General features: G+C 38.2%; 2 protein-coding genes across 2 annotated transcripts in view; one reads left to right on the top strand and one right to left on the bottom strand.

Moving 5' to 3' along the window:
* Positions 1–6,469, top strand: part of SAMD15 (sterile alpha motif domain containing 15) — a 13,287-nt gene extending 6,818 nt beyond the window's left edge. The window contains exon 3 of the mRNA XM_008590427.1: positions 6,233–6,469. Within this exon, the coding sequence (XP_008588649.1) occupies positions 6,233–6,469 (237 nt within the window). The remainder of the gene's footprint in view (positions 1–6,232) is intronic.
* A 2,013-nt stretch (positions 6,470–8,482) lies between these two features.
* Positions 8,483–19,250, bottom strand: part of NOXRED1 (NADP-dependent oxidoreductase domain containing 1) — a 32,202-nt gene continuing 21,434 nt past the window's right edge. Inside the window, exon 6 of the mRNA XM_008590326.1 lies at positions 8,483–8,964. Within this exon, the coding sequence (XP_008588548.1) occupies positions 8,790–8,964 (175 nt within the window). The 3' untranslated portion in view covers positions 8,483–8,789. The remainder of the gene's footprint in view (positions 8,965–19,250) is intronic.

Genomic DNA, 19,250 nt, shown 5'->3' with positions numbered 1-19,250 from the left:
ACAGGTGTACCTTCGACTTGATGATTTCCATTCCTTTGGATATATTCCCAGGAGTGGGATAGCTGGGTCGTATGGTAGGTCTATCTTCAGCTGTTTGAGGAACCTCCAAACCATTTTCCATAGGGGTTGCACCATTGTGCATTCCCACCAACAGTGTAAGAGAGTTCCTTTTTCTCCGCAGCCACGCCAGCATTTATCTTTCGGTGTCTTTTGGATTTTTGCCATCCTAACTGGGGTGAGATGGTATCTCAGTGTGGTTTTGATTTGCATTTCCTGGATGCTGAGTGATGTTGAGCATTTTTTCATATGACTGTTGGCCATTTGCATATCTTCTTTAGAGAAATGCTTACTTAGTTCTTTTGCCCATTTTTTGATTGGGTTGCTTGTTTTTTTCTTGTAAAGTTGTTTGAGTTCTTTATATATTCTGGATATTAGTCCTTTGTTGGATGTGTATTTTGCAAATATTTTCTCCCACTCTGTTGGTTGTCTTTTAGCTCTGTTAATTGTTTCTTTTGCTGTGCAGAAGCTTTTTAGTTTGATATAGTCCCATTTGTTTATTTTTCCTTTGGTTGCCTGTGCTTTTGGGGTCATATTCATGAAGTCTGTGCCCAGCCCTATTTGCTGAAGGGTTTCTCCTATGTTTTCTTTAATAAGTTTTATTGTTTCGGGGTGTATATTTAAATCCTTGATCCATTTTGAGTTGATTTTAGTACATGGTGAGAGGTATGGGTCTAGTTTCAATCTCCTGCAAATGGATATCCAGTTATCCCAGCACCCTTTGCTGAAGAGGGAGTCCCGACCCCAGTGAATAGACTTGATACCTTTGTCGAAGATCAAATGGCAGTGAGTGCGTGGGTTGCTTTCTGGGTATTCTATTTATTTTAAACTTTTAATTTGCAAATACTTTCAGTTTTACAGAACAGTTGCAAAGATAGTGCAGAGAGTTCCTGTATACTCTTAACCAGCTTCCCCTACTGTTAACATCTTATGCAACTATGATACATTTATCAAAACTAAGAAATTAACATCAGTAGAGTACTATTAAATACAGACTTTATTCAGATTTCTGCAATTTTTCCACCGATGGGTGATTTTTTTTTCCAGGATCTAATCTGGGATACCACATTGCACTCAGCCATCATGTTTCATTGGTCTCCTCCAATATGTGACAGTTTCTTCATCTTTCTTTGTCTTTTGTGACCTTGACACTTTTGAGGAGTAGCAATCAGGTATTTTGTAGATTTCACTGAATTTTAGTTTGTCTGATGTTTCCCACGATTAGACTGAAATTATGGATTTGGGGGGAGACTATCACAGAGGTGATGAGCCCTTCTCATCTCATCTTATCTGGGAGTACATGATATCAACGGGATTTACTACTGATCCCTTGGTTAAGGTGCTGTCTGCCTGCTTCTTCAGTATAAAGTTACCGTGTTTCCCTTTTCATATTCTGCTCATTATAAGTGAGTTACTAAGTCCAGCCCACATTCGAGCAGAGAGGAATTAAGCTCCACTTCCTAGAGGCAGGAGTATCAAAGAGTTGATGGACATACAGTAAAAATACTACAGTGGTAGATAAATGGGGAAGACAGTTTGAAACTATGCAAACCTTCTGTTTCCCCTTAGAGTTTTGCCCACTAATTTTAGTATTCATTAGTGGGACTTGCCTGCCCAGTTATTTCTATGTTGTTCTAATGATGATTTTCTATTTCCTTCTCTGTTTAATTGGAACTCTTCTGTAAGGAACTCTTCTACACTTAATTGTCCATTCTCCCCCTTTTTTTTTTTTCCTTTTTGTCTTTTTCCGTGTCCGGCAACGGATCGCAACCCTCAGTGTCACCCCCGTACCGGACCGGGACCGGCAACGGGATCGAAACCCTCGGTGTTGCTCCCACGCCTCGCTCAGCCAGTGAGCGGGAACCGGTCTGTATGTGGGATCCGAACCCTCGGGCGGGAGCGCCGCCGCGCTTCCCAAGCGGCGCACCACAGCAGTGCGCCACCGGGCCGGCCCCATTCTCCCCCTTTTTAAAAAATCCATTTAGCCACTTCTATCAGTACAGACTTATGTATGTTTATTTTATTCTTTGGGTTATATAATCCAGTACTATTGGTATTTATTTTGTTGCTCAAATTCTTCCATCTTTGACCACGGGTAGCTCTTTTAAATTGGCTCCTGTTTGCTTTGAGATGCCCCATTATTCTGTTTAGGCATCTTCTCACTTTCTGGCACTACAAATTGCTTCAGGCTCATCTTGGATTTTCCTTGCTTTAGCCTTAGAACAGCTGTGTCTCCAAGGAGCTCTGGTTACTTTTATCAGAGAATGGTATTTAGAAACCAAGATGTGGGCTAGTTGTGCTTTTTGCTACTAGAGCGTCAATGCTTCTAGGTACACTCAGCAGAAAGATCTAGGAATTATATGTATATATGCTAACACATGTATACAAAAATATCTCTTATTTCTGTGTATATCTACCTGTATATATATATATTAAAATAAGCATGAGTTCATATTGATTTCTGACTCTGGTCCAGCTTCACAGGGGTCATTCTAGCCTTCCTGTCCTTCCTTCCTCCACACCTCCTTGCATATTTATAACTTCTTTTTCTGACATGAGAAACTTGGCTCTCCTTAACTATCTATCCCTATGACAAATCAATTTACCAAATAGAGTGCAGTATTTGTGTATAGTCCTTTTTGTCTTTAGCCTTGCAGTACCTAGAAAAAGCACTGTTTTCCAAAGTTAAAGTTATTTAAGTCAGCTCCTCTCTTCCCCATTCCCTTCAATGAGATTATATTTTACTTTGTAATATAGTTAGATTCATTTGTCCACAGCTTGTGTTCCATCCTGGCTTCCCCCAACATCCTGGCTTTTTAGAAGTTTGCATGTAGTAAACTCACTCTTTGTTGTGTACAGTTCTATGGGTTTTGACAAATGCATAGCGTCACGTATTCAACACCAGAGAATCATACAGAGCAATTCTATCACCCTAAAATTTCCCTCTGTGTTCCCTTTGTAGTCAGCCCATCCCTCCACCCCAATCCCTGCCAACCATTGATCTTATTTTCTATCCCTATAGTTTTGCCTCTTCTAAAATATCACATAAATGGAATCAAATGATATGTAGACTTTGGGTTTGGCTTCTTTCCCTTAGCAAATGCATTTAAGGTTAGTCTGGATTGGGCTGGCCGGTTAGCTCAGTTGGTTAGAGTACAGGTTGATAACACCGAAGTCAAGGGTTCAGATCCCCATACTGGCCAGCACCAAAAAAGAAAAAAAAGATTAATCCATGTTGTCACATAAATCAACAGACAAATTTTAAGGAGACTATACATCTGGGTTAATAATGGTGGTATAGGTGATTATATTTGAACAATTATGTCTTTAAGTTTAGTTAAATTATAGGTTCCAATTATGCAAATATGCATAGTTACATACTATAAGGTAACTAAACAGTATACAATAAATTGGTAATGATGAAGCAAAAGCATCAGTAGTTTACAAATAAAAGCAAGAACAGCAACCTTAAAAAACTATGATCAACACAAGATACAATGATGATATAGTAATAACAGTGTCATCTTGAAAACTACAGGCATTACAAATATCTGTTTGAGGCCACATGAAATAGGGCTCTTCAGTAATGCCAAACATTGAGTATGGGCCACTGTCCTGGAGTATGGAACTAAGAATGTTTAGAAAACTCTAATAATCTTCATAAATACCTATTTTTAATAATCCTTACTGTTTTAGTCCATTTCTGTTGCTTATAACAGAATACCCGAAACTGGGTGTTTCATAAAGAAATGAAATTTATTTCTTACTATTTTGGAGGTTGGGAAATCCAAAGTCCAGAGAACACATCTGGTGAGGGCTTTCTTCTTGGTGCAGAGTTCTGTGGAGATGCAGGACATCACATGGTGAGAATGGGCTGAGCAAGAGAGAATTAAACTTCTCACTTGCGCTCCTTACAAAGCAATCAGAACCATGCCTGTTACTCCGAGAATGGATCAATCCATTCACAGGGCACAGTCCTCACAATCTAATCACCTCTTAAAGGCCCTACCTTTTAAAATACCATAATAGGATTTCACCCTCTTAACACTGTTACAGTGGAGATCAAGTTTCCAATACATGAAACTTTGGGGGACACATTTGACCCGTAGCATTAATTAACTCAAGTAAGTTTCTGGTTAGCTGCTGTAAGCCTGAGGCAAAAATAAAGACTATTGCTTATTATTTGTTCATCAGAACTGAAGAAAGCACTTGTATTTTTAGATCAATTTATGGCCCATTAGACGACCCTCAAGGTCCACTGATGAACCTCAGACATACATTAAGAATCACTGAATTAGAGGAGGGATGGGTGAATTATATTTCTTGATTCCAACGTGACTCTTCTACTTGTAACCAGTAGCTTTATAACACTTTTGATTTCTGCATTAGGACATGGTGCTGAACAGTACTAGACTATCTTGGCCCACAGTGGGCATGCAGCTCTTTTTGTTAATAGTAAATGTGTGTATGACTACAGTGTCCCTCTTGGGGGCACCATCTGTAAACCTCAAGAAATTTGTGAAATAAACTCTTCTAGTCAGGGGCATTCCAAGGAGAATTCTAGGGTAAGGTGCTGATCAAACAAGGTGCTCAGTGTAGCAGCACTGATTACAAATGAGGGCCACCTGTAGTAATTTGGCTGTCAACTCTTAGAAACGTGGGTTGATAAAGACCTCAATTGCTATTCTCACTGGGAATGCCAGGCAACTATGTAGACTCTGTCCTTTGTCCATAAACTGTTCCTGGAGTATAATAAAACCAGTTCAAGTATAATTTGAGAAGAAGAGTATCTTGCCTATCTAAAATGCATTGCTACTGGCAGCTGTGGCCAAAGAAAAAGAAAAAAGGCAGCCAAGCCCACCAGGAGGGAAGGTGTTGAAAGGGATCTCCCTCAGTGTGGATTTATATATTTTTTCCTTCACCATGTCAAGTGGAAAAAAAAAAAATTTTTTTTTTTAAATAGGAAAAATAAAATGCATTGCTAGGGCCGGCCTGGTGGCGCACTGCGCTAGTGCGCCGCTTGGGAAGCGCGGCTGCACTCCCGCCGAGGGTTTGGATCCCACATACAGACCGGTTCCCGCTCACTGGCTGAGTGAGGCGTGGGAGCAACACCGAGGGTTGCGATCCGTTGCCGGACATGGAAAAAGACCAAAAAAAAAAAAATGCATTGCTAATGGGTAGTTTTGCATCAGGTTTAGAATGGTCTGTGGGCCGACCCTGTGGCGCACTCGGGAGAGTGCAGCGCTGGGAGTGCGGTAGCGCTGCCGCCGCTGGTTCGGATCCCATATAGGGATGGCCGGTGCACTGGCTGAGTGCAGTGCGGCCGGTCACAAAAAAGACAAAAAAAAAAAAAAAAAGAATGGTCTATGGTGTGAATTTTACAGTCTCGTAGCTATGACCAGTAACTTTAAATTTTTTTTAAACATCCATTCTACATATCCCTTTGGCTGTGTTCTAGCAGCAATTTCATGGACTACATTCTTGTTCAGATGCAGAATATGAATTCAAATAGCAGTGTTATAACTGACCTATGATTAAAACTAGAATTTGAAATAGCAATCACAGTTTAACCTAGGATATCAAGTAGCATGGTGCTCAGTGAATACAAATTATGTTTTACAGGTGCTGAAAATGTGGCAAAATATATTTTTTAAAAATATACAAATATAGGTACTAGTAAAACAGCTGGAACTTTAATGTCTGCTTTTTATGAGGCGAGATAAAATAAATTTATCTTTTAGTCAAATAAATTAGGTTACTATTTGAGTAGTAATTATTTTTCCTTAGTTGCAAATTAACTGAAACCCTTATAGGCAAGTTATTTATTAACCCTCCCAGGGATGTCATGGCTCCTAAAGTGAACATATTATCTGCTCTTATGGTTGGTCAGATTGCAAAAAGAAAGAAATGTACCCATCTGTGGCCATCTGATAGAAGGGCCTGGAAATATCTTTAAATGGTACTTTTAAAAAGATAGATTATGTGATGTTTCTCTTAAGAACTTGGTTTTGGTGAGGTCAGACTAGTAAGCCTATAAATGGTATTTCATTTTATTTTCCCATAGAAATTACTTTAAGGTGTTAACATTCAAGAGACCTAGGAAACTAAGTAAAACTTCTTTGATTCAGTTGTGTTTTCAGGTTAGTCCCATTAAAAAATTGTCCTTGCATTTCAGGTAATTTCTCGGCATACGCGGGAGCTACTGGGAATTGAAGAGCCATTATTCAGACGCACCATCATCCTTCCCTATAGGGACAATATTGGCTTATTTTTAGAGCAAAAAGGTCACACTGGAGTAAAATCTGATTCCTTGACCTTTCCTGAATTTGTCAAAGCAGCAGGATTACAAGATTATGCTCCACAAATAACTGCCCCTGAAGAGAATGAGACATTACCTTGCACTAACCCATAGGGGAAAGCTATTTTACTGAGCTTGAAAAATCAAACTAAATTACTTGGGGGAACAGATGTGGTCTTTTTTGGTTTTTCTTTTTCTCCTTTTCATTAAGGATTTGAGTTAGAACTGCTGGCTCCATTCCTAGTTCTGTGCCTGACTCACAACACCTTCTCTTAACTTGTGTTTCAATCTAGCACCTCGTTAAACAAAGATAGAAATACATCTTTCTGGATACTGCAAGAATTCCTGATAAATTCTAATAATGCAGCTGGTAGTAGGAACATGTTACGGAAATATAATTTAAAATAAAATCTGTCAACCCAGATAAGCTCCACAAATGCAGAAAAGAAACTATTTTATTATTGAATAAGCATTAAACTAGATGCATATCACAGGCAACCTGCTAAAGAGACTGAAAAGACAAAGAAATCTCACCCTTTTAGGTAGCCAGGCAGGTACAATCCATTACATACACGTTAATTATCTGCATCCAAAGGAAGAATAAAACTTCTCATATCGTGACAACAGACAGGAAGTTACTACTTGGAGCCAGGTGCCTAGGCTTAACTCACACAGAGCCAGGGAGACAGGGCACCATCCTTCCCAGTGCTCACATTTCAAATAGACGGCTCCAAACCCCCCAAAAAAGATTTTCCTGAGGGTGTAAAACTGGCAAGAGGCTTATTCAGCTTTGAAAGATTTATGTACATCTCAAAAACACAGAAAAAGGAATTACATGTTTTCTTTTGGCATCAGAGAAAATTTTTTTAAAAAAAATTTTTTTAGATTTGTGTATATCCTTACAAACAACATGACTTATAGAAGTACCACTGACCATGAAATAGGGTCTAAGTTTTGCTAACAAGACTCTTGTATGTGGTACCTTCCAGACCTTTATAAAATGAAATTCAGGCTAGAGTCTACTCATGACTGGACTTATCAAAAGAAATTATAAAATACTTCTTGTTGCTTAAATGAGTCCAGTGCTCCTCTAGTTTTATACATTTAACTGTTATTTCTCCCCCTGATCTCACTTCTTAATCCTAAAAACCACTATACGGCTCATAGAGTCCAAAAGGGCAATGATGTACTTTGTCCACTTCCCTACACCTGAATGAATAGTAAAAGGAATGGGTTTTTTCCTACTGAGAGAAGGAACTGGTGCCTTAAATTAACATTCATGCCAAGTGTTAATACTTGATGATGAACCTATTTTTTTCTCAAAATGAACTAATAAGATTTTTTTTTTTCCTTTTTGTCTTTTTTCGTGTCCGGCAACGGATCGTGGTCTGTATGTGGGATCCGAAACCTCGTCGGGAGCGCCGTCGTGCTCCCAAGCGGCGCACTGTAGCAGTGCGCCACCGGGCCGGCCCCTGAACTAATAAGATTTTACTGGAAACCATTCTGACACCAAACCATTGAATTTGCTTAGCTCATGGTTATACCAAAAAAAAAAAAAAAAAGTAAATGATTAATCTAAAACCATGGTGATTTACGTGTATAGTGGTACACGAATGGTTTTGCTCAAAAGCACTTTAGCACTTAGCAAACAATGGTTCTGTTCAGTGACAGAGCATAGTAAGTAATATCCTTTCCCAGCTTGAAAGGGTCACCACTGTTGTTTTCAATTATGTTATAATTGACAAGAAGTATTTGCAAAACATAAAGGAAATAAATTTGCACCATAGAAATAAAATCTGTATTTTGCAAAATTTTTAGCCATTTATCATAAATGCCAGTAATTTTTAAAAATGGTTTTAAATGGCTTAAAAGGGAATGGCTTTAAGTAGATAGTATAGTCATATAGTATCATGTAGCTGAAATAAGCATGAAATGAGTTATAATTTAATTAAGATTTTTTACTGTACATTTACTTCTCTATCCAAAATGCTAGGAAAATCAAGCTGTACCATTTGCCAGCTTCATACCGGTACAGAAAAAGTTGCAGTATGTAAATGTCTAATAATGACATTATAACTACTTGAATTTAGCTTTTACTTTTTTTCATTTTTATTTTTTGAGTTTAGCTTTTAGAAGAGAAATAATTTGTGCTAACAAGGCTTTTCAGGAGAAGCAGCTTACTTAAGTATGTTAGGTTGTGTAGTTTCATTTGGTTGCTTCTGAAAGGCAGACACATCCAAGTATAATGATGTATAGGATCTCTTATTTTATTCTACATGTTAAAGAGCTATCAGTTCAATTTTCTAATTCCTAGTGCTTAACGTGTGGCAAACACAATGCAGTCACATGATATCCACTGTCAATTGTAGTAATCAGGGCACAACCACTGTAGAGCAAATCTGTGAGGGAAAAAAATCCTGATTCCTGAGGTTTCTTACTGGGATGGAGAGCCCATGGAAACCACTGGCTGTTCTTTGGTTAGGGAGATGCCAAATGAATTACAGTACAGATGAGTAAGGTGGTCTTGGAGAACAGTACTGGCTGAGAGATGCTGGCTAAAGGGAGTTTCCTTGACTTGCGTAGCAATCAGATCAAACCAGGGGAGAGGCCTGGGGTGAAAAAATAAATACTGTTACTTTTTTATGTCTATTCAATACATCAGATTTAGCTATTAAACACTTCCTTTAAAGAAAGTTTTTCTCCACTTGGAATACCAAACTAACTGAAATTCATAGTTAAACTAGACATTCAGCAGGAACTATTCAATATGTAAATTTTATTGTACTTATGGTGATTTTTCCACATGTATGCACATTTCTGTAAGTGTGTTTGGAGAAGAATTCATAATTAGAGAATGATTATAATATTGACATTGACATCCTTTTCAATACATTTTCTTTGAATTTAGAAAGAACATACATAAGAAGATCACAGACATGAGGCAAAGAAAAAATAACCGCTTTTAAGATATCTGCTTTAGCTGTATAGGGAAAGTAGAAGTTAACATAATAAAAGTGGGCAATGTTAAGTATTAGTCTATAGTATAACTCAAGTTAAAAAGCAGTAAGACATAGGGTTTTTTTTTGGGGGGGGGTATGGAGGTCTGAACCCATGACCTTGGTGTTATAGGGCTGTGATCTAACCAACTGAGGTAACTGGTCAGCCCTAGACGTAGGGTTTTTATAATGAATGAGTAAGGCAAGGATATCTCCTCTTACCATTTTTATTCATTATAGTACTGGAAGTTCTAGTCTGATAAAGCAAGAATAGGAAATAAAAGGCATACAGATTAGAAAGGAAGAAATGGGGCCTTCCAGTCCACATGGCAGAATAGACAGTCCCCAGCATCACTTTCTCCCACAAATCAACCAATTTATAACTAAAAAAGCAACAGCCAAGCCGGGGCCACTACAGCTCAGGGGAAGAGGAGGAGAGACCTATGGAGTACATGAAGATGGGAGAAACTACGATGAGAGAAAGAAAAAAACCCTCTGACCATTTCATGCCATGGCCACTTTAAGGCTAGGGCTGCTGAGCGCATGGAGCAGGAGCTGGCAAAAGCTGCAGCTGTGCCCTTCGGATGAAGTTGCATGGCGGCAGCAGGGGAGAAGAGGGTCTTGGTGGCCCCCAGGCCTGTGGACCCACATAGGAGTGAGGACCCAGAACATTGGATAAAAGGAGCCACTCAGAGGCTGGTGAGTCATTGCATGGGACCAGCACATGGCCTGTCCCATGGGAATTTTTTGCAGCCCGGGCAGTGGGGGAGATGGGCCCATTGGTGGAACACTGGGGCACAGCAAGAACATCTGACTGGCACCCCAATCAGCGAAAGACCACTCAGAGGAGACTGGTCAGGAATACAGAATTGCATGGGGTGCAGTTCGATGAAAAGACTCAGACCCAGATCAGAGTTTCTACATAATCCAGGTGCACCAGGTCTCTGGAGAGGTGGAAGTACCTATGAGGTCAACCATTAAAACCTGAGCTGCACAAAAAGCCTTCCCTAGGGAAGCAGAAGCAAAGAAGCAAATTAGCTCAACCACACAGCTCAAGTACTGGTCCCCACAGGAAGTTCCCCTATTTTAGAAGTAAGCAAAGGACAAAAAATTAGTTCCGGCCCAGGCACACTGCCAGTGCCTTGGGCCTGCCCAGGGACCTGAGGTATGGAGCCAGGGATTGAACCCCTGTACCACAACCAGGCACACTACCAGCACCAAGGAGAATGCCAAAGACATCACCTCCATGTGGGTGACCCACCACAGCCACCGCAGTAACCATGGCTGCCATAAAAGCAGCTAGATTCCACAACCACCACGCAGATGGTCCACCAGTCACTGGAGTGCATAGGCACAAGGAGAGTCACCAGCAGAGACAAAGGAAAGAAGAGGATGTCTCTCCACAAAGCCAATTCCAGAGTGACAGAAGAAGCATTTGCTCTACAATAATATTGGGGGACTTGAACACACCTCTCAGCATTGGACGGATCATCTAGGCAAAAAAATCAACAGAGTAACCATTACTCTTTGAAAAGGAGTAAAGAAATCTAGAGTAAGTAGAGGGGGGAGGAGGGAGAGAGAAGGGGATGGGAAGAGATTGGACAAGGGGCATAAAGAATAAGTATGATTTGTAACAATATATATGCTAGTAATAGTGATTTGATCAACATATGTCAATGCTGAACCCCCAAAATATGAATAATCAATTATGATTCAACTTTTAAAAAAAGAAAGGAAGAAATGGCATTGTTCCTATTTATAGATGACATGATTATCTATAAAATCCCAAGAAATCTTTAAAAAACCAAAAAATTAGAACTAATGAGTTCAGCAAGGTTGCAAGATATGAAATAAACATGCAAAAATCAATTATATTTATATATATACTAGCAATGAACACATGGACACCAAAATTTAAAATATAATTTCATTTATAATCATTCCACAAAAATGGAATACTTAGGTATAAATCTAGCAAAACATGCACAGGACTTGCTGATTAAATAAATCAAAGAAGATCTAAATAAGTGGAGAGACATATTGTATTCACAGATGGGAAGACTCAATAAAGATGTCTATTCTCCTCAAATTGATGTATAGATATAATGGTAAAATAAAAATTAGTGACAACACCTAGTAAGGATGCAGAAAAACTGGATCACATATTGCTAGTGAAAATGTAAAATGTTACAACTGCTCTGAAAAACAGTAAATATGCACCTATCATATGACTCAGTAATTGCACTCCTGCACATTTATCCCAGAGCAACAAAAATTTATGTTCACACAAAAACCTGTAAAATGAATGTTCACAGCAACTTTATTCATAGTAGCCCTAAACTGGAAACAACACAAACACAGATGGCCTTCAACAAGTGAGTGGTTAAACAAACTGTAATACAACCATGCTATGGAATACTACTCAGCAATAACAACAAATAAACTATTCATACAACATAGTAACTTGGATGAATCTCCAGAGATTTATGCTGAATTTAAAAAGTCAATCCAAAAGGTTGCATGCTATTTTATTTCATTTATATACCTTTTTTTTTTTTTAAAGATGACAGGTAAGGGGATCTTAACCTTTGACTTGGTGTTGTCAGCACCACACTCTCCCAAGTGAGCCACAAGCTGTCCCTATATACCATTTTTTAAAGGACAAAATTATAGAAATGGAGAACAGATTACTAGTTGCCAGGTTGGAGTGGGCAACATGAAGAATCCTTCGGTGAAAGAACTGTTCTGTATCTTAACTATATGTCAATATCCTGGTTGTGATATTGTACTATCAATGTCAATATCCTGGTTGTGATACTGTACTATAGTTTTGCAATATCTGTATATAGATGTTGTACTATAGTTTATACCATTGGGGGAAACTGGGCAAATGGGTACATGGGATTTTTTTGTATTATTTCTTAGCAACTGCATGTGAACCTACATTTATTTCAAAATAAAAAAATTATCTCGACTTCCAGTTTCTTGTCTGGCATGTAAGAAACTGGAAGTTGCCACTTTACCCTAACAATAAGTAAAAAGCTGAACAAACTAAAAAGTCAACAACTCTTCTTAGCTCCATCAGGGAGGTGATGGATCTTGGATGTGAGCAGCGCCATCTTGGACAGGACCAGCACCATTTTACACACACTGAGCACAAAATGGTCGTCAGCCTTTCCCTTAGAGAAACCTTGTGGTTTCTGAGAAATGGAAACTCCTCTACTTCCTCATGGGTGCAACCCTCCACCTGATTGCATCTGCCAGCCTTATCTTCCACTCTAGCACCAAACCCCTCCCTGATTACATCAGCCTTTCTTACAGTCTATATAAGCTCTCCGACCCTGAGGCCAGCACTCTCCATTTTGAGTGCAGCCTGGCAGATTCTTTTCCTTTAATAAAGCTTGATCAGTGCCTGGTGTTTCAGCTCACTTTCTTTCAGGAGGTGGGGTCACAGGGCAAACCACTGCCCCCCAAACTGGAGAGACCAAAAGGTGAATGCTCAGAATCACAGCTTGCTGGAGCAGAAACCCACAAGCACAGATGTCTAAGAGAACCAGTGCTGAGATTGGGAAACCTCAACTATAACTGACAAATTGCTGGAGGCTCAGTGTGAACAAGTCTAAAAATAAAAACTCCAACGGGCCCAAGTCACTGGGGGACCCCCCACACTTTTGTGATTTTTTTCCTCTAGGAGCTTGACCAGATTCTCACAGTGAATACAGGAGAAAAATCCTCTTGTGCTTATAGCAGAGGGAGAGGAAGAAGAACCATTTTGAAATATGCCACAGCATGCAGTTCTTAACAAGGTCTGCCCTCAGGAGAAACTACTTAACTAGAGCCTTATCTGTTGGAGTTATCAGAGCCCAACATCTGGGGGAAGGGAAATATGCAGCTTCAGTTTACCTTCCATATGGAAGAAGGGAATACCCCACTCCATCTCACTTTAGCCATCCTGTTCCACCAAAAGAAGAGAAATAAAACCCTAGGAACACTTGTGAAGTTCTCAGTCTGGGGCCACTAAAAGATTGAGCACTAATCATAGGACTATAGAATGCTTCCCCTCCCCCAACACCTCACATTACTAAAGGCTTATTTACAGCTGTTTCCTTTTACCTAGTACATCATGTCCAGCTGTCAAGAAAAAATTAAAAGGCATACTAAAAGGCAAAAAACATAATTTGAAAAAACAGAGCAAGCATCAGAACCAGACACAGGGATGTTGGAATTATCAGATTAGGAATTTAAAATAATTATGACTTAATATGCAAAGGGCTCAAAAGGATAAACTAGAGAGCGTGCAAGAACAGATGGTCAATATAAACAGAGAGATGGAAATTATAAGAACAAAAATATAATGATGATTGGGCCGGCCCGGTGGTGCACTGGATAGTGCGCCGCTTGGGAAGCGCGGCGGCGCTCCCACCCGAGGGTTCGGATCCCACATACAGACCGGTTCACTGGCTGAGCGAGGCGCGGGAGCAACGCCAAGGGTTGCAATCCCGTTGCCGGTCCCCGGTCCGGTACGGGGGCAACACTGAGGGTTGCGATCCGTTGCCGGACATGGAAAAAGACAAAAGACAAAAAAAAAATATATATATATATATAATGATGATCAAAAACACTAACAGAAATGAAGAATGCCTTTGATGGGCTTATTAGCATACTGAACATGACTGAGGAAAGAATTTCTGAACTTGAAGATTATCTTAATAGAAACCTCCACAAATGAAAAGCAAAGAAAATAAAGACTGAAAACACCAAGTGAAAGGTTTGGGTCCCCTTACTAGCCAGCTGCCAGAAAGAAGAAGAAAAGAAAAGAAAACAGAGACCGAAAAATACAAAACAGAATATCCAAGAGCAGGGAAACAACCACAAAAAATGTAACATATACATAATGGGAATACCAGAAGGAGAAGAAAGAGAGATAGGAACAAAAGAAATACTTGAAACAATAAAAACTGAGAATTCCCCCAAATTAATGTCAGACACCAAACCACTTATCCAGAAAGCTTGGAGAAAACCAAGCAGGATAAGTGCCAAAGAAACAAAAAGTACACCTAGACGTATTTTCAAACTACAGAAAAATCAAAGATAAAGAAAAAGTCCTGAAAAGCCCAGAGGAAAAAACCTTACTACCTATGGAGGAAAAAAGAATTATATCTGACTTTTCAGAAACCAAGCAAACAAGAAGAGAGTAGAGTGAAATATTTAAAGTGTCAAGAGAAAAAAACCCACCAAACTAGTAACAAACCTCAACCAAAACAAATCTCAAACAAAAATTGAGGGAAATTGTTGCCAGTGGACCTGTTTTGCAAGAAATGTTCAGAGAAGTTCTTCAGGAAGAAGGAAAATTATATAGGTCAGAAATTTGGATCTATATAAAGAAAGGAAGAGAACTGAAGAAGAAATAAGTGAAGGTAAAATAAAAACCCTAATTTTTCTTAATTGATCTAACATAGAACAGTTTGTTCAAAATAATAGCAACAATGTATTCAGTTATGTAAGCTAATGTGTGTGTGTGTGTGTGTGTGTGTGTGTGTGTGTAATGAATGACAGGAGTGATACGGGGACAGGAGGAAGTAATTAGAATTATTTTGTTATTATAAGGTAGTCACACTACCCAAGAAGTGGTATAATGTTATTTGGAAGTGGACTTGCAACGAACGAGTGGAATTTGAAATTTAAAATACATTACCATTTACATTAGCACCCCAAGACATGAAATGTTTAGGTATAAATCTAACAAAATATCTATAAGGTCTATAGAAGGAAAGCTACAAAACTCTGAGGAAAGAAATCAAAGAACAAAATAAATGTAGAGAGATTTCATGTTCATGGATAGGAAGATAGTATTGTCAAGTTGTCAGTTCTTCCCAACTTGATCTACAGATTTAATGCAATCAAAATCATGGCAAGTTGTTTTGTAAATACTAACAAACTGATTTTGAAGTTTACATGTGGAGGCAAAAGACCTGGAATAACCAACTCGATACTGAAAAAAGAAAAAGTCAGAGGACTGACACTACCCAACTTCAAGATATACTATAAAACTACAGTAATCAAGATAGTGTGGTATTGGTGAAAGAATTGATATATCAGTCAAACAGAATAGAGAGCCCAGAAATAGACCCACATAAATATAATTAAATGCTCCTTGACAAATGAGCAAAAGCAATACCACGGAGAAAAGATTGCTTTTCAACAAATGGTGCTAGAGCAACTCCACATGAAAAAAAATGAATCTAGACACAGACCTTACACCCTTCACAAAAATTAACTCAAAATATATTACAGATCTTAATGTAAAATGCAAAACTATAAAACTCCTAGAATATAACATAGGAGAAAATCTAGATGATCTAGGTTTAGGCAATAACTCATGGTTGTAACACCAAAGGCATGATCCATGAAAGAAAGAATTGATAAGCTGGACTTAATTAAAAATTTCTGCTCTGTGAAAGACACTGTGAAGAGAATGAAAAGACCAGCCACAAACCTGGAGAAAATATTTGCAAAAGACATCAGATAAAGATAAACTGTTATCCAAGATAGTTCTTTGTTATCCAACAAAGAGCTCTTAAAATGAAACAAGAACACAAACAACCCAATTTAAAATGGGTCAGAGACTTTAAGAGATACCTCACCAAAAAAAAAAAAAGATGATAAATAAGCATATGAGAAGATGTTCCACAACAGATGTCATCGGGGAAATGCAAATTAAAATGGCCAAAATCCAGAAAACTAACAACACCAAATGCTAGTGAGGATGTGGATCAACAGGAACTCTCGTTCATTGTTAGTGTGAATGCAAATGGTACAGCCACTTTGACCACAGTTTGGCAATATCTTACAAAATAAGTATACTGTTACCATACAATTCGGCAATTATGCTACTTAGTATTTACCCAAAGGAATTGAAAACTTAGGTCCACACAAAAGCCTGCACATGGATTTTATTGCAGCTTTATTCATAATTGCCAAAACTTAGAAGCAACCAAGATGTCCTTCAGTAGGGGAATGGATAAATAAACTGTGGTACATCCAGTCAATGGAATATTATTACGCACTAAAAAAGAAATGAGCTATCAAGCCATTAAAAGACATAGAGGAAGCTTAAATGCATATTTTTAAGTTTAAAAAGCCAATCTGAAAAGGCTATATATACTGTATGATTCCAAGTATAAGACTATGGAGACAGTGAAAAAGATCAGTGGTTGACAGGTGTTGGGTGGTTGAGAGTAATGACTAGGAGGAGCACAAAGAATGTTTAGGCAGTGAAAATACTCTGCATGATACCATAGTGAAGGATAAATGTCTTTATACATTTGTTCAAACCCACAGAATATGCAACACCAAGAGCGAATCCTAATGTAAACTATAGGTTCTAGGTGATTATGATGTGTCGGTGTAGGTTCATGAGTTGTAACAAATGTACCACTGCAGTAGGGGATGTTGCAGTAGGGGAAGGCTACGTATGTGTGGGGACAGGGAAATCTCTGGACTTTCCTCTCAATTTTGTTGTGAACCTAAAGCTCTAAAAAATAAAGTCTATTAAAATTATCTCAGAAAAAGAAAGAAGTATAATCCACGAAGAAGATATAAAAATCGTGAACTTTTATTCATCAGATGATATGGCTTTAAATTTTATAAAGCAAAGATGATTAGAAATTTGAAGAGAATTTGAGAAACTATAATCATAGTGGAAATATGATATGCCTCTCTTTCTAACAGATCATCTGATGAAAAGGAATGTGCAGCATTCCTTTTCCAACTTTAATGTGCCTAAGTATCACGTCAGTTTTTATAAAAATGCAGATTCTGATTCCATAGGTCTGGGGCACCAGATTCTGCATTTCTAACCAAGCTTGCAGATGATGTTTATGGATGCTGGTAGTTTGAGGAACAAGGATGTAATGGATTTGACTGACACAGGAACTTTGTGCCTTTTCAAAAATGTAGTCGTTATTTCAAAGGCCAATAGCACATAGCTGAAGAAGTTAGATGAAAATTTTCTTAGCTCTTATTATTTCATAATAATAATGAGATTGAAATTAAATGAGCCATAAATATTCAAGAAGCTAAGAAAAAGAACCACAATATAAGCCAAAAGAAAGGAAGGAACTAATTAAAGATAAAAATGGAAATGCTTATATTAAAAAAGAATAGCTCAATAGAATTAATAAAACCATGAGTTGTTATTTTAAAAGATCAATAAAGGGCTGGCCCGTGGCTCACTTGGGAGAGTGTGGTGCTGATAACACCAAGGCCACGGGTTCAGATCCCTATATAGGGATGGCTGGTTAGCTCACTTGGGAGAGCGTGGTGCCGACAACACCAAGTCAAGGGTTAAGATCCCCTCACCAGTCATCTTTTAAAAATAAAATAAAATAAAATAAAAGGTCAATAAAATAGACAAGCTTCTAGCAAATTTAACAAAGAAGGATTTAAAAACCACATACATGATCTCAGAAACGCCAAGTAAGATGTAATCCAATGAGATTATTTTTAAAAGAAAATATAAAAGTACATCTTAATGCCAACAAACTTGAAATCCAGATAAAAAAATGAAATATTTTTCCTCAGAAGATATGAATTACTAAAATTGACTCAAGAATTTTTAAACCTAAATATATCATAAACTAGAAAAATTTAAAAGGTAATCAAATTTCAACTTCCTCCCTCACCCCCAAGATATTTGGGCCAAATGGATTTACAGTTAAGTTCTGCCAGGGAGCTTCCAGGTTGGTGAATGCATGGAGATGCTGGGAGGGTGGCACACCCAGAGAGGGCATGCTTGTTCCTTGTACCCCACCCACCCCCATACCTTGTCCTGGGCATCTCTTCCATTTGGCTGTTCCTGAGTTACTCAGTCACACCAGGAAAACCTGATGGGCTAACCCTGGTTGCCAGAGTTCAGATAGAGTTTGTAAAATCTTACAAAGATAAAAAAATGAAGACTACATCTGCAACATGCATGAGTTTATAATAGATTTTGAATATGGCAGGATGAATTTTCCCATTTTCATCAAGATCTTGGTAAATCAATAATGGGCAGACCCCATGGAATAGTTCTGTTCAAGTTGAGACGTTCACCTGTCATGCTGGGAAAGAATGGAACAGAGGAAAGAAGTTACAAAAGCCTTCATGGTGCCAGATCACAGAGCAGAAACTCAGGGTTACTCAAGACCTCCAGAGAACTGTAATCTGGACCTGGTATTCTCTCCTCATTGTTTTGCATCGTTCTTGGAGTAATCACAATCAGCCCAAGAGATTAATGCCTGACTTTCAAATTAACAGGGCAGGCCCCAGAGTATTGCCCATCTATTTTGCTGAGCTAGATGCCCATATGTTCTGCAAAGTACACAGTAAACATTCAAGTGTTGTTATTAATCTTCAGGAAATCTATAATTTCTATATAACTTAAACTGCTCCAAAACATAATGATAAAGGATTAACACAACCTTGATACCAAATTTGAAAACTACAGACCAGACCAATTTCACTTTTGATTATAGATGTAAATGTCTTAAATGAAATGCAAGAAAAACAGATCTGGCAGTGTATTAAATAGGTTTTTAAGAATGCAAAGAAAAAGCTAGCCAGTTAGCTTAGTTGGTTAGGGCACAGCCTTATAATACCAAGGTCATGGATTCAGATCCCTGTACTGGCCAGCCACCAAAAAAACCCAAAAAATAAAACAAACAAAAAAAAGAATGCAAGGAAATTTTGATAGGAAATTTATTTATGTATTTTACAACATTAATTAAATATCACAACAGTAATTAAAGGAGGAAAGAAACATGATAATCTTATGCTTAAAAAGAGAAACATAAATTTTGACATTATTACCGATTTTTTTTTTTTTTTTTTTTTTTTTTTTTTTTTTTTTTTTTTAAAAA

The sequence above is a fragment of the Galeopterus variegatus genome, unplaced genomic scaffold (assembly GCF_000696425.1).
Source record: "Galeopterus variegatus unplaced genomic scaffold, G_variegatus-3.0.2 Scaffold140, whole genome shotgun sequence".
Taxonomy (NCBI): domain Eukaryota; kingdom Metazoa; phylum Chordata; class Mammalia; order Dermoptera; family Cynocephalidae; genus Galeopterus; species Galeopterus variegatus.
Note: the sequence above shows the minus strand (reverse complement) of the source record. Positions and strands in the feature narration are given on the sequence as shown.